At 37.9% G+C, this 15528-nt stretch overlaps 1 protein-coding gene across 1 annotated transcript; it reads right to left on the reverse strand.

The window, feature by feature from the left end:
* Window positions 1-84: 84 nt before the first annotated feature.
* On the reverse strand, window positions 85-14718 carry LOC143293667 (E3 ubiquitin-protein ligase RMND5A-like). The gene is made up of 9 exons (XM_076604802.1): window positions 14537-14718; window positions 11039-11184; window positions 10207-10344; window positions 8758-8858; window positions 7941-8107; window positions 6792-6957; window positions 4133-4235; window positions 3267-3421; window positions 85-2131 (listed from the first exon to the last, which is right to left on the reverse strand). Exons 1-9 carry the CDS (start codon window positions 14715-14717, stop codon window positions 2068-2070), a joined length of 1221 nt encoding a protein of 406 aa, XP_076460917.1. The 5' UTR covers window position 14718; the 3' UTR covers window positions 85-2067.
* Between the last annotated feature and the right edge of the window lie 810 nt (window positions 14719-15528).

The following is a 15528-nucleotide window of genomic DNA, read 5'->3' on the forward strand; positions in this document are numbered from 1 at the left end:
ATTGCAACTTCATCCTTTAATCATGCACACAGCTTGTGTCAACCAGACCACGACAGAAAGGGACAACACACACATCATAGTCAATTACAAATAAGTGATCAAAATATATATGCAACAATTATGTGCAACTTTCAAGACATGATTAACCACTGTCACTACAATAAGTATCTTTGCAGGACCACTCTCCAACTTGTTCACCTTGTCTTTCTTTTCCTTAAACGTTTTTCTTTTTCTTTTCATGATAGGTGACAAATGTGGAATACTCTATCTTCATATTTTCTGTGTGCGTATGTGCGCACAGTGAGTAATCACAAGTTTTACATCAATATTTAACAGATAATACTGCTGACTGGCATTTTACTACAAGAAGTGAGGGTTTCCTGATGTTTATACAGTGGGGAGTAATATGTAATTCTATCAGTCCATTATCACATATTCTTTAATTTTGAAATGAATAGAATGAATCTGCTCAATCCGAAAACATCTCAGTTTCATGCCATGCATTTTTACTATCCTCCCCTTCGGTATTTGTGGACAAGTACCATATCTTCATCTGTGTATAGCAACACAACCTTTCCGTTACTCAAAACCCCATATTCACCAGTATTTGAAAGGATTCTAAAAGTTGCAGCACTAGTATTCCCACTGATATGGAAAGCCAAAGTTCAATATGAGCAGTTTCAGCTCAAACTGAATGCATATAGTTTCAATGGAAACTTAAATGTCATGAGAGCATTTTCAGTAATAAACAAAACAACCCGAAAAAAACAAACAAAAAAACAAACATAATGATAAAAAAAAAAAGAAAAAAAGGCAGCTGTAAAGAAACCAACACTGCAATTTCCAACTGATGGCCAGTATAAAATATGATCTATTCAATTAAAAGGCAGTTAACATGACAATTTCAAACAGGCAGCCAGTATAAAATATGACCGATTCAATTAAAAGGCATTCTGATCAATCACGTATCAAACAGAAAGCCAGTGCATATGGCTGACGAAATGCTATGTCAAATGTGATGGTATAGATGAAGTCAGTGCCTTAAATCTGACACCCAAAGGTTGATATTAACACCCTTCCTGACCCCCCCCCCCCTTGCACCCCCTCTCCCCCACCCCAACCCCCCAAAATGGAAAGCAAGACATTAATGGAACTGATATGTAGCAGAAAACAAAATGCTCATCTAGCGCTTTAGCTGTGCCAGTAGGGTACAAGCCAATGTTTCACAATTTATGATGCGACTGAAAAACAACAACAAAATAACTCTAAAACAGTCACTGGATTGCTTCCTCACTCAGTCTGCAGTGATACACATGCACCAATGAGGAAAAAAAAAAACTGCAATGACTAGCAATTACTCGCACAATGAAAGGTATTAAGAAAGAAGTGTGCACAAACACAACACGCACACACTCACTCTCACACGCAATGACCAACTTTCAAAGTCCATTATACATATCTGCACACTGGTGTACACACACACCTGAACACACACACACAGAAGTCCATTGTTTTGTTGAGATGAAACCTTACAGAGCTGATAAATAAACTCAAGTAAAAGAAAAAAAATTGTAGCTAATTTTCTTTAAAACAGATGTTTTGCTTTTGCTGGCGATTTTAAAGACATGCAATGAGAATGGAAGCAGAATCCTCAATATGGTATACACACAGAGATACAGAAAGGAAAAACTAGCAATGACGAATAATCCATGAAGGAATAAAAAAAAAAAAAAAAAAAAAAAGGAAAGCAATTCTCAATATGGTATACACACAGAGATACAGAAAGGAAAAACTAGCAATGACAAATAATCCATGAAGGAAGAAAAAAAAAAAAGGAAAGTACAACCAAAAAAACTCATATGGAAGCCATCACCACCACCACCACCAAAAACATACATAAGAAGAAAAAACACAGAAATAAGACTGATATTGTGATGATCACTACTGCTGCTTAAGTAAAGTTTGTGAAAACTTGTCGCTGCCAGCTGATTTTCTCTCTGCAGTGGGTTGTTGTTTTTCCATGTGTCCTATTCTATGCTGCTTTGCTCTACTGTCTTGCCAAATGTCTCAGAAGAAAATCTGCCTGGCCTCAGTTGGTATCTGCTCCATCGGGCAGTAGGGACACTTGACTCTGCTCACACACAATCACATCCCATAACAGAATGATAAGGGAAAATGAAATGGGGATAATTACAGTGAAAAGACAGGACTAAATTCAAGTAAGATTAGAAGTGTCAGTCTTAATTTTAACCCTCTTTTATCCAAGAAGAACACACACACAACCCCAGTAAAATGCCGTCCAGCCAGTGGAAAGAAGATGTGGGGATAATTACAGCGAAAAGACAGGACTAAATTCGAGTAAGATTAGAAGTGTCAGTCTTAATTTTAACCCTCTTTTATCCAAGAAGAACATACACACAACCCCAGTACAATGCCGTCCAGCCAGTGGAAAGAAGATGGATGTAGCACAACACTGGGATTGTGAGCATGTCTTATCACGGAAAACATGCAAGCCTCTACAGCAGCATGACTCCCAATGCTGCTCATCTCCAACCACCTGTGCAAAGCCACAGCCAGGCATATTCTGCTGAAGTCCAGTGCTAACACACAAGACTTCTCTTAGATTCTGTCATCTGCTTCGCCTTTCAATGCTGTACAGTTCAACTGTAGCAAACAAATCAATTCTGAGGAAGAGAAGGAATACAAGGTAGAGCTAAACAAGGCTGGTGGAGGAGGTGGGTGGTCAAGGACAAAGAGGCTCCATCCAGGATTACTGAAAAAAGGAGGAGGAAAGGAAGATCTGGATTTTTTTTTTTAAACCCATTCTAGCACACTTTTCCAACTTTCGAGAGTCTGGCTGTCACTTGAAGGGAGACACTGCAAACAATGTCAAAATGGTAAACAAAAAAAGACAATAAAGTCTTATGCTCAAGCTGACATACGGCCAAAAACTATGCATGAACTGCTGACAGAAAGTAACACCAAGGGTTTGCAAAGTATTCTGTTGATTTATTTATTTCACTTCCACTAATTACAGTTCTTGGCCATCCTTAGCTACACCTGTGTGGCCATTTATGCATCAGACATAAGACAGTGAAAAAACAACCTTCGGTTATTATATCCATTACCTGTTGTCTTTTTTTTCCTAAGTTTTTTTTTTTTTGTTCTCTCCCTCTCTCTTTTAAAATAAAAAAAAAATCAAGGTCTGCAACTGAATATGCACATGTATATTATACCTTGAAAATGGCAGTGAACTGGACACTTACTTGTTCAAGTTGGCCAGTTTGGCCAGTGCATCCTTGGAGATGACATGGCCACAGACCAGACGCATGGGAGGGTTGGCATGAGAGCTTTGCTGTCGTAGGATGGGACAGGCAAAGATGGAGTGGAAATGATACTCGTGGCCCAGGTCTATCTCCACCTAAGACACAAGACAGAAATCATTCCAGTGCAAGCAGATGCAAGAAACAAAGAGACACAGACTTTATTGCTCATGAATGATTCCTACCGACTTAAGCAAACAAACAAAAAACAAAAAAACATACAAAAAATGTATTGCACTTCCCTCACAATACTCAACAATTGCAACCATATGCTGTTAGAAACATGTGACCTCACTTGGCACACATTAAATCTGTATTTTGACTCTATGGAACAATTAGCAGGACTACATCTTTTTAGCCATGTGGTTTTGCTGTCTTGAAATATGCGCATTCCTTTGTTTGCTCAGCAATACAGTTGATCATGTGTTATTATCATGTGTGTGCATGAGAGAGAGAGAGAGAGAGAGAGAGAGAGAGAGTGTATGCACACATGCACATTTGGGACAAACCAGAAAAAACTAGACATCACCATATTCACTAAAATGAATGAGGTGGTCTGCCCAACTGCAAGACTGAAAACACTTTTTCCCTCATAATATAGCCCAAAAATTTAGTCCTCAAATATTCCTGCCCCTCCCCCCTCCTCACCCCCACCCCATTCACCCCCTCCCCTTTTTTAAAATTTATTTAGTTTTAATTATAGGCTTATTTACGCAATACTTTTTTTTTTCTTTCTTTTTACTATACAGATCTCTCTCTTTCTCTCACAGACATAGCGAGAAAAAAAACACTAAGTGTAAGAGACTCACAGGCAATTCCTCTTTGTTACTCCACACACCCGCCACATGTCGCTGCATCATCACCTGACGAATGCTGAGCAGGGGAGGTAAAGCCTGACAACCAGCCTGAATGCTGCATAACAAACCACATGATTCACTTCACTGCTGGGCACTTGCAGGCTCACTGATTTAGTAGTTGGAGCTTTTCACCAGCATGCAACATAGACACCCTCACATCCTCTACCATCTCTCCCCATACCTTTTTCATCTGTACATGTTTATGAATTCAAATCATTTACAAGTTACCAAAGCAATTTACCTTTGTTATTAAATATCAGTTTCACTGTCCACAATGGATGTGTTCCTAAATCCAGAATTTTTCTTTTTAAAAAATACAAGAAACATCACAGATTTCATCAAACCGCTTGAGAACTTCAACATTCAGCCAAGAAAATAATAACAAAAAACAAAACAAAACTGAATGATGCATGGATGGTGTCATAAATACAACCCATCACCATTATAAATAGTCTGTCATGTTTGTGAGCTGAATCTTTCCAATGAAATGGTATAACATACACAACATTTTTTTTTTCTTCCAGACATCCACGAGGTGTTAGACTGAATATATTTCTATCAACAGCTATTTAACACTGTTGGTACTTATGCTTCTAGTTCATTGCATATGCACTAAATGGCATACAAAGACATAAACCATGTAAGTCACTCACATATTAAATGCCTTTATTCCAAGTTAATCAATAATTTTAGCCTTCCGCAAAACTGTTTTACAGGTGCCAATGCACATCTTCATGACACAAACATTAACTCATTCCATGCCAAGAGATTTTGCCCTTGCGAATCCCAGAAAACCCAGGGTTTGTATAGGATGGGAAAAAAATTCTCAAAAAAACAAATAAACACTCAGACAATTGAAATTTAGTATGTGTATTCAGTGAATGTTGTTACATAGTGTGCAAAAAATTAAATTATTCACTCACCATCTTGTTGTTGATCTCGGTAACCATTTTTTGTGTATTTTGTAGCACTTTTGCACCTATCAGAAAGGTATACCAAGTGTCCTTAAACAGCTTACAAATGTTCCACATCACATCCCAACACTATTTGAGAAACTGAAGACCTAGTACATACAATAAAGTATGAACAGATGGTGGAGAAAGTTGAAATTGAGGCACACACACACACACAAAAATTGTCTACATAAAAAAAGGAGTTCACTGTACAGAAAATCCTGGTGTATTATCACTGACAATAGTCTTTTCTAGAGTGAAAAAGCTTATGGCAGGTGATGTTGAGTCTTGGGAACAGCTTCACACACAGTGGAACTCCACATTTTGGACACCAGTTGGCAGTTTGGTGTCTTGGTGCGTTGTGGCGCATGAACAGGTCTTCACAGACCTTGCACTTGCAATTGCTGGTCACTCATATCCACTCAGCCATGTTGGTGATGTAGTCTTGTACTGCAGCTGGCTTCTGTCTTTCAGGACGGTGTCGTGTTGTCACACTGACCATGGTAGTTGGTAGCATGACTGTAGTCAGCACATGAACTGGCTTTTTGTCCTGCCACTTCAGCACAGCAACATGACCTGCAACCATACACACACACAAATGATCATGCAGGTCTGACTCTTTCTTCTTATTGTTGTTTAAATTATTTGTTTGCTTATTCCCTTGTTTATTCTAAATATTTATGTGAATGGAAGCATAATGTGGTAAGTTTTTTACATGTAGTCAAAGAAAACCACCTTAGATATATATATATATATATTTTTTTTTTTTTACAATATTACAAACAATAATGACAGTATCATCAGTATTAGTACTATTACAGTCATTTCTATAGCACATTGTTCTGCAAATAAACTCCATGTTATTTTAAAACAGAAAATAAGTAGACATATACATGCAATCACACACACACACACACACAGTTGTACACCTGAGCATGCGACAATGTTTTCTTTCACACACACACACACACACACATATATATATATATATAGATTTATATATATAATACATACACACTCACCATTTTCAGTCCAATCACTGGTAAAAACACCAGCAAAGTCGTCCGTTTGCTCAGTGATTTCGTTGTCAGTGTCGGTCAGCTGGCACATGGTCAGGACTCACTTTCCTCTCCACTGTAAACACCTTCTTCAGTGGCTGAATCTATTTCTAGTTCATTGGGATATGGTTCAAAATGACTGTCCAACGAATCAACATTATCTCCTTCAACATTAGAGCCTTCAGTTTGGATCATTTCCAAAGTAGCTTCAACGCTGTGTTGCGTTTGACCTCTCCTACCATGTCAAACACTTCGACGCGACGCCATCTTGTCAAACAACTTGCAGAGCTGACCAAGGTATGCTTCATTGTCGTCTGCTAACGAGCGTGTTACTACACACACAGCGTGTGTGTGAATGAAAAGTTGGCCGGAGATAACTTAAGAATCAGTTCTGCTTTTGAGTTTCATATCTGACACATCACTCCATCAGCGCGACTTTTCAAAATCCAAATCCGCATATGCGGACATTGGCATCCAACGCTTTGTCCGATGACATCTGCATATGCGGACAATGGCAGCAAGTGAGTTAAAACGCTGCAACAAATCTGCAAGCATCTGCCAGACAGCATGCACATGAATGCTAACATCACCACAGCTCACCAAACACTGAGGGGGCTCTGTACAGACAAGCCCATCAAGCGACAGGCGTCCTTGGTGAAGACATCACAGATCTCCTGCCAGTAGATGGGCTCCAGAAGGTGGGCATATGGTGAGTTATCCACCCCTTCCCTCAGGTACAACAAGCTTCCCATCAAGTTCTGCAGTTCTGAGAAGAAAAAAAAAGAAATCAGCAGCATCATCTGGATTTAATATTGATTGGATGAGCAGGTCAGCGTAACACAACAGTAATGTTCCAGATTAAAAAAAAAATCTTCAACTTAAACAACTTTTTGTGCAACATACGACTCAATGTTTTACGATTAAAATACTACCAGTACAGGAAAAAAACAAAAACATCCCCACTATTTCTCAGTCAACCCACAAAAAACTGCTTTAAAAAAGGGCAGATCAGCATAACAGAACAGAAATGTGTAAGATTAAACCAACTTTGTTTTATAATAAAATTAGTATAGAATGGAGAAAAAAACAATCACCATAATTACCAACTATTTCTCAGTCTACCCACAGACACTGGTTAAAAAACCCACAATAATGTAGCAGGTAAGCTTTTAATACACATGTGAGAGGTTAAACTAAGATAAAATTTTCATTAATAAATGTTGCAACAAATCAAATGAGTTAGAGCGTGCCTTAATAATAAATCTTTGAACTTTGCCAAGTTGGCATAATCACAAACATCTATCGAATACTCGTTTCAAAATATGTCATATGAGTTTACTTTCTTTACAGCATCTTGTCGGACAAAAAAAATTAGCACAGGATAGGAATCAGACCCCTGCTGGAGTCTGCACTAGTGGGTCACCGTTAAGTATGTGTAATTAAAAGGAAATTTTCTTCCGTAACCTACTTCAGGAAGTTATCGGCCTTAGCTACTTTCGTTTTCTCTGCATAGGCGGTTAGTAGTTTGCACAGGACAGGAATCAGACCCCTGTTGGAGTCTGCACTAGTGGGTCATGGTTAAGCATGTGTAATTAAAAATTCTTTTTAAAACTCTTTCCTGTTCCAAATCAATAATATTTTTACTCTTCAAAATTTCCTTCAGATTTGTTCCTAAGCTCTCTTTACATATTATATTTATCATGACATTAGCCTGCTGCTTCAATGAAATACCAATATCGAATCACCCACCTCGGGTATGCTGTGCAGCAAAGGGAGCAAAGTTGCGCGCATACTGCAAGGCGTCCTGCTGAACAGAGTAGCCTTGACGGATAAGGCTGATAAACTGTAGGCGGTGTAGTTTGAACTCCAGTGAACTATTCTCTTCAGCCAGCCGCTCTCGGTTCATCTGAGCCCATCTGGTAAATAAATAAAGAAAGAAAAGAGAGGGTGGGGGGGGGGGGGGCAAAGAATTAAAAACATGGGAAAGATATAAGAAGAAAACAGACTTGTTGAAATCTTGGAGATATTGCATTTTCATTTTTTATTTTGTTCAATTTTAGATGATCAGCTGAATGTTTCCTTTTGACACTTTAAAGACAAGACATCAAAATTCCTCTAAACTCTTTAATTTCCAGTACCAACAGCTATTCTCAGTTAACCCCATTTGATAACCTGCAAGTTTTTTTTTCAACACTGAACTTGAAAGGCACACACTTGTTTCATTTGATTCAGATGTTCTTCCTTTAGTCATACCATGACAAAAATCTTGAAGATACTGTACAGTTTGATTCTGAATTAATATATCATAAATTAAAGTCAGTGTTGTTTACATTAAATAATCTCCTTTGACAAAGTTTGACACTGCTTCAACTGGTACAAGACGACTAATATTATGCCAAGATAAAATGTGAACAGATAAGACAGATCATTAGACATTTCTGGTAAAAGAAAAAAGTCTAAAGTGAAAAAACAAAACAGGGTATTCAAATATAATAAATCAGGGGACAGATCTGTCAAAAAATAATTAAAACCTTTAAACTAAATCTAAGATAAGGCAAACACTCACAAAAGCGCAGGTCCAAGATCGTAATTTTTCAAAGCTTCAAGAATGCGATGTAATTCCAAAAATGGTTCTTTTCTGTCCATCTCGAGTTGCAGATTAGCATCCTGAAAATGAAATTTGCATCATAAGCTGCATCACTTTTCTCCAAGCTGCTTGCTCACCCCACCACACATCCCCCATTATCCCTCTCCCTTCTCATACACAATCATACCCATACAGAGATTCACGCTCATTGCGGCAAAATTCTGCAACAGGCACCATGCATTCTCATTTTCCCAAGAATCTAAAATGTGAGCTAAAAAAAAACCCCACCTTCCTACTGTGTATTCTGAATTTTACCGAAACACTACACAAGTATTTATACAGCATGACATAAGTAATTTGCATACTGCATTTCAATTGCTAACAATTCTAGAGTAAAAAAAATCTGAGTAATCCAAGTGAGTCAACAACATTAAGCAGATGAGGAACAGGAAAACAGGCACGGTGGACCTAAAACTTTGAGGAAGCTGCTGTGATAATCCCCAAAGTACAGCCCTTCTTTTTTCATTTATCTGTGATGTGGAGTGATGGCCTAGAGGTAACGCGTCCGCCTAGGAAGCGAGAAAATCGGAGCGCGCTGGTTTGAATCACGGCTCAGTTGGCAATATTTTCTCGCCCTCCCACTTGACCTTGAGAGGTGGTCTGGACGCTAGTCGTTTGGATTAGACGATAAACTGAGGTCCTGTGTGCAGCATGCACTCAGCTCATGTAAAAGAGCCCATGGCAACAAAAGGGTTGTCCCTGGCAAAATTCTGTAGAAAAATCCACTTTGATAGGAAAAATAAATAAAACTGCACACAGAAAAAAATACAAAAAAATGGGTGGCACTCTCTCTGTTGTGACAAAAAAAGAGAAATACAATACAATACAACTTCCTCCTCTTTTACAAAGTTCTGGAAGATACTGCTGTATAAATAATTTCAGAAAAAAAAGGAAAAAAAGAAGAAAAAAGAAAAGATTAAAGAAAACATGTAATGGCCGAGAAATTGTGGAAGTTGCACTCAGAACATTTTCTACTACTAAAAGTAGCAAGATTAATTCAATTTTGTAAGTTTTATACAACCTGCCATCCATGGTGAACATTCGGCTAAAAATAACAATAACTACCTACTGACATGATTACTGCATAAATTGTTTTCAGCAAATCTGCAACAAAAATGAAATACAGGTATACCCTCAAACTGTTCACAGATAACAACACACACACTCTCTCTCTCTCTCTTTCACATGCACAGACTGTGTGCGACTCAACTATACTTTGTGCTCTCACACAGATTCAGAGTTTGTCCGCTTGTAATAATATGCTCTGTTCATGCTATTTGTACAATTCCAAATTTACTTTTTTTTTATAATCAAATTAATGGAAAAAGCAAAAACAACAAAATGCAACTACTTCATTTCAATGGTTACCTCATTCAGAGCCTCAGCAATGTCCAGCTTGCCCTGACGCAAGAAGTGTTCACAGATAATCTCATTCAACAGCCTCTGATTTACCTCTCCTTCGCAGGCACCCTCAGTCAGAATTGCTGAGAAATCTGATACAAAGTTCTGAAACAGTGCAATATATACATTGTACTAATGGAATTTTAATCGTGTATACTTATTGCAATCATCTTTCTAATTTTAGCTCATTTAATAAATTCATACCCCTGTTTATATATTTTTTACATTCATGCATTGCCGATTGATTGCTCATTCAAAGCTTAATCAAGTTAATGGCTGACTGAAGAAGACTCTACACTAAGACTTAAGAATGCAAACAAGTGTTTAAAAAAAACATTATTTTTCTTTGTTATCAATCCAATGACACAATCCTCAAGACACCATTAACAATGCTGAAATTCAAATCAATGCCTCTTATGTTCTTGCATCACTAGCAATGAGATTTCACTCTGGTCTTGTACACTTCTAATTGTAGCTCATTTTTCATGCCTGTAGGTGAGTGATGTGATCTGTTGTTTGAGACATTCACATCATAAAAAAAAAAAAATAAAAAAAATAAAAAATTGACAAACACTATTGACTATATCGATGATAATGCTATACTATGTATTTATTATCATTGTCACATTACAATTACCTCAAGATTAAAAGCCTTAAAAAAAAAATGTTAAAGGGAAAGTGAAGAGTTGTTGATATGTGCCAAAAACTGATAAAAATTTGTTGTGCAAAAGATAAAATTCAATTTATTAATGCGTATATAATATCTGTATATCTGTATCAGTATATGCCTGTTTCTTACTCTGTCGACAGTCTTGCCGACCCTGGAGACAGAAGAATGTAGATCCTTGTGTTCAGTGCTGATACGGGACACTCCATCTCGAATTCTCTGCAGACTCTGTTTCAATGTTGTCACCTGTAAGGATGACAGCTGGAGATCTGGAGGAGCTGAAAAACATGCACATTTATACATAAAATATATATTATAGCTATTTTATACTATAGTCAAAACAATAAACGATCTCTGAATCTGATGAAAAAGCAGCTATAGTGTATACTCCATAATATGTATTAATAATAATATTAATAATAATAATTTTATAATTTATTATTATGCAGAATTCCCCTTGCATAAGAATTAAGATAAAAAAAAAAAAGAAACAGATCTTAAGCATTAACTGATTAATTCGTTATTCCGACAAAAGATAAAGATCAAAATTTTCTACAGAGGCTGGAAAAAAGAAATAGTTCAGTGACATGGTTATGGTAGCTGATACTTCAATAACTTGTAAGTTGTAAAGTTGACACATGACATGTAGAGCTTTTGACCAAAACTCGACTGAAGTTTTCCATGGCAAATGATATATAGAAAATATAATTTATCAGCCACTACATCAATGTGAGGTTGTGTGATTCATGGATTACTTTTGTTTTTAAACATATCATGGGTGGAGAAAAACAACAACAATAATAAAGAAAACAAGAACAAACAAAATCAAAAACCACTAGGTCAGCTTACAATTTAGATCATCCTAAATTGCTCCTCTGACTGCTTTTGTTATCTTGCAAAAGTACCTGACTAAAACAGATTTTGAGCCCTGAGGAAATGGTACCTTGTGGTTTTATTTTTATTTTTATTTTTTTCAAAGACAAGATTTGGTTTTTGTTGTTTTTCCCTTCTGAATGAACATGATGTATACATGTATATCTAATGAAGAACTGACTAGAAAACAGAGCGACACTGACAATATATGCAGAAACGAACATGAAGGTGGTGATGATAGCGTTAGACCTCAGGTTCATTTTCTTCTCATCAGCTGGATGTAGTTTACATGTATATAGTCTTTTAGACAATGCAGAAATTGTGTACATTTCCCCTTCATAACCCTACTGTCTGTTAGATTACGTGCAGAAATTGTGTACATTTTCCCTTCATGACCATGCTTTTAGACAATGTGTAGAAATTGTGTCTCCCAACAACGGACCAGGCGGAGGAGAAAACCTTTCCCAACGGCTGTGAAGGCGGAAGAGGATAACCAAAGGGCAGGGGGAGCTCTTAGCCTTGGCTGAAAGTCCCCCTAGGAGACGGAGCTCTGAAGAAAAAACCTGCACCTGCCGAGGCCGTCCTTCACGTGGCAGTATCTGCACCTGTGGGACTGTGAGCGTCGGTAGACGAGAGAGTGGGGAAGGGACTGCACAACTCATCCTCACTAAAAAAAAAAAAAAGTCACCTGTGCTGGTCAGGCAACCAGGCTAATGTCAATCGCTTCCTGGGAAACTGATGCCCTTGACTGCTTTCGCTGGAGGATGCTGTGCTCTAGTGGCATTAGACGTTTGAAAACAAGAGAACGCTGGCCATTAAGGAGAAGCGTGAGCGAAGGAAGCAGGTCTCAACTTCTGGAGACGCTTTCCCTTGCAACACCTATGGGAAGTGCTGCGCATCCAGAATCGGCCTCTTCTCCTATATGAGGACACACACTGACAGATAAGCCTGCCTGCTTACTCATCCATCGGACCGACGGGAGACTCCATCATCATATTGAAATTAACTATTTATGGATGAATACATCTAGAGTTATCTGGTACTGTTGTAGTTTTACTTGTTCAAGTTGTTGACTTGACTTGACTATTAGGCGGTTGAGGCCCCGTCAAGGGCCTGTCCATTGTCTGAGATCTATTTACATATATGCATCTGATGTGTGGGCAATGGCAAGTACAAAGGCAAGTACACTGGCAAGCAGGAACATACACTGAAGGTAGCTAAGTCCAGTAGCTGTTCAGGCAGCTTTTAAGAGTCAAAAGATGGTGCCGTCACCAAAGACTCTGGTAAACCATTCCAGGTGTTAACTACTCTTTCGGAGAAGTAGTTTGCTCTGATATCAAGACAGCACTGGTGTTCCTCTAATTTCAAAGCATTGCCTCTGAGATCACGTGTGGACGCCAGTTGGAAGCTAGGTCGAGAGACTAAGTAAAACCCATGTAAGTATTTGTATACTTCAATAATGTCTCCACGGAGCCTCCAGTGCTCCAAGCATGGTAATTTTAGTTCACGCAGTCTCTCCCGATAGGGTTTGTCTTTCAGGCATGACAGCAGTTTTGTTGCTCTGTGCTGAACATCCTCAATGTCACTGCATAATGACTTATGCATAGGCTGCCACACACAGTGCCCATATTCAAGTAATGGGCGCACTAAACTCTTGTACAGCTGGACAAATACTTTCTCATTGAGGTGGTCAAACGATCTTCAAATCACACCCACTATCCTATTTGCCTTCGCTGTGGACTGGGCTACCTGTTCCCTGAATGCCAGCTTTGAGTCAATGATAACTCCTAGGTCTCTCTCAGCATCACTTTGCATGATCTGTATCCTGCCTGATTTCATTTCCCAAGTATGTTGCTTCAGACTTCTTCCTTCCAAGCTTTAATAGCAGCATTTTCCTGGATGGAATCTCAATAGCCATTTGTTTGACCACTCTTGCAACCGATCTAAATCTTCTTGAAGGTTTTGGGGTCCCTCTGTGTCAGACCAAGCGAACTGCTTGGTATCATCTGCAAACATTTTGACATTCATCCTAACATTGTCCTGGAGGTCATTAATAAATATAACAAAATGTACATGTCCAAGTACTGATCCTTGTGGAATACCGCTGGTAACATTCGCTTCCTGAGATCTAGCCCCATTAACAACAACAGTCTGTTGTTGTAAATATTATAACCAGAATTTATTAATGTTCTCTTATGTGATTTCATTTAGAACTGGAAAATTTACTATCCTAACTAATTACGTATACAAAACAAAACAGTTCCTTTGGTCATTTTGGGGTGGGTAAATTGGTCACAAAATGTCTGTCATGGACTTTTGCCGTTTTGGGAAGACACTTAATATGACTGTGTGTCAAGGAAAACTAACAAAAAACAAAACAAAAAACAACAACAACAACAAACAAAAAAACCAACATCTTTGTTTGGCCAGAACACACACATTATGATTATGGGATCATTTAATTTCATATTATATCTAACCACTTCCCTCCAGTCTCCGATCATCGAAATATTATGTCATCGCCTTCCCAGTTATCCCTCAACCGTATGTTGTACCACATTCTCAGTGGTGAACAGTTTATAATACATGAAAGGTCATTACAATTCTTGTTCAGATCATAATCTTCAATTCGATATTCAAAAGCAATGTTGACAAATAAAAAAACACAAAAAAAAAACAAAAAACAAAAACGAGTTAAATTATCTGTCGTTTCTTTTTCAGAGAGAGCTCCGAAAAGCAGCAGTCGATATTTCTTACCTTGTGACAACTCTGTCTTGATATCCTGAACAGAAGTAATGAAATCTTCAAGTGAACGTTGGCCATGGTCACGCAGTGCGATCAATTTCGCGTTCAATTTATCCAATTCTTTCTCCACTGCAGAACAAGCCTCCATGTTTTTGTTAGGTCCGTCTTTGTTTTCTTCGGACTCTGTTTCCATCCTCGGTTCCCGAAGAGTACAACTAACTACAGAAAACCTCCCAATATGGTACATTTTAGTAGATGCAAGTTCGACGTTCTCGGCGTCAAGATTGAACGTAATTTTCTCACCAGGAAAATAAATCCTATCCTCGCCGTTTTTCTGTTCATTGGTATACTATTGGTGCTGTCATCTTGATTAGATATCATTGTAATCAAAAACTACAGGAAATAAAATCACGGGAACACGTTTTGCACGCTGGCACATGATCACGTCTGTCACGTTTTCAGCATATGCATACGCAACCGTGACGATAAAATGGACGAGAAATACTGTTCACCTACAGTTTGCACCATTTTAAATAACTTTTAAACATACTATTTGCGCAGATGCATCTGACAACAACAACAAAAAAACCAACAACAACAAAACAACAACGAAAAAACCTCTGCTTCATAAATAAGCGCAGGTACTCTCCACATTTATGTTATAACTAAAAACAATTGAAATCTCTCGATCACTATATTAAATGCTACGTACTTGCATTGTTCCTGGCTATTATTTTGAGGTTTGTAAAAAAAAAAAAAAAGAGCACATTTTTCTTGAAAAAAAAAGAAAAAAGAACTCACTTTATCTCCAAGTAGTGCACCAAGTTTCTCTATATTAAACCTGTACCGTACTTATGCTTCTTTAGAAGTATATAAAATGGTTTCTGTTTTGTTTTTTAAATTGACGTTTGTGAATGCAAAATAATTGGTCCATTAACAATATAGGTCTGATATCTTGTCTGTTTTTGTTTGTTTGTGTGTGTGTGTGTGTGTGTGTGTGTGTG

Source organism: Babylonia areolata, chromosome 19 (assembly GCF_041734735.1).
Source record: "Babylonia areolata isolate BAREFJ2019XMU chromosome 19, ASM4173473v1, whole genome shotgun sequence".
NCBI lineage: Eukaryota > Metazoa > Mollusca > Gastropoda > Neogastropoda > Buccinidae > Babylonia > Babylonia areolata.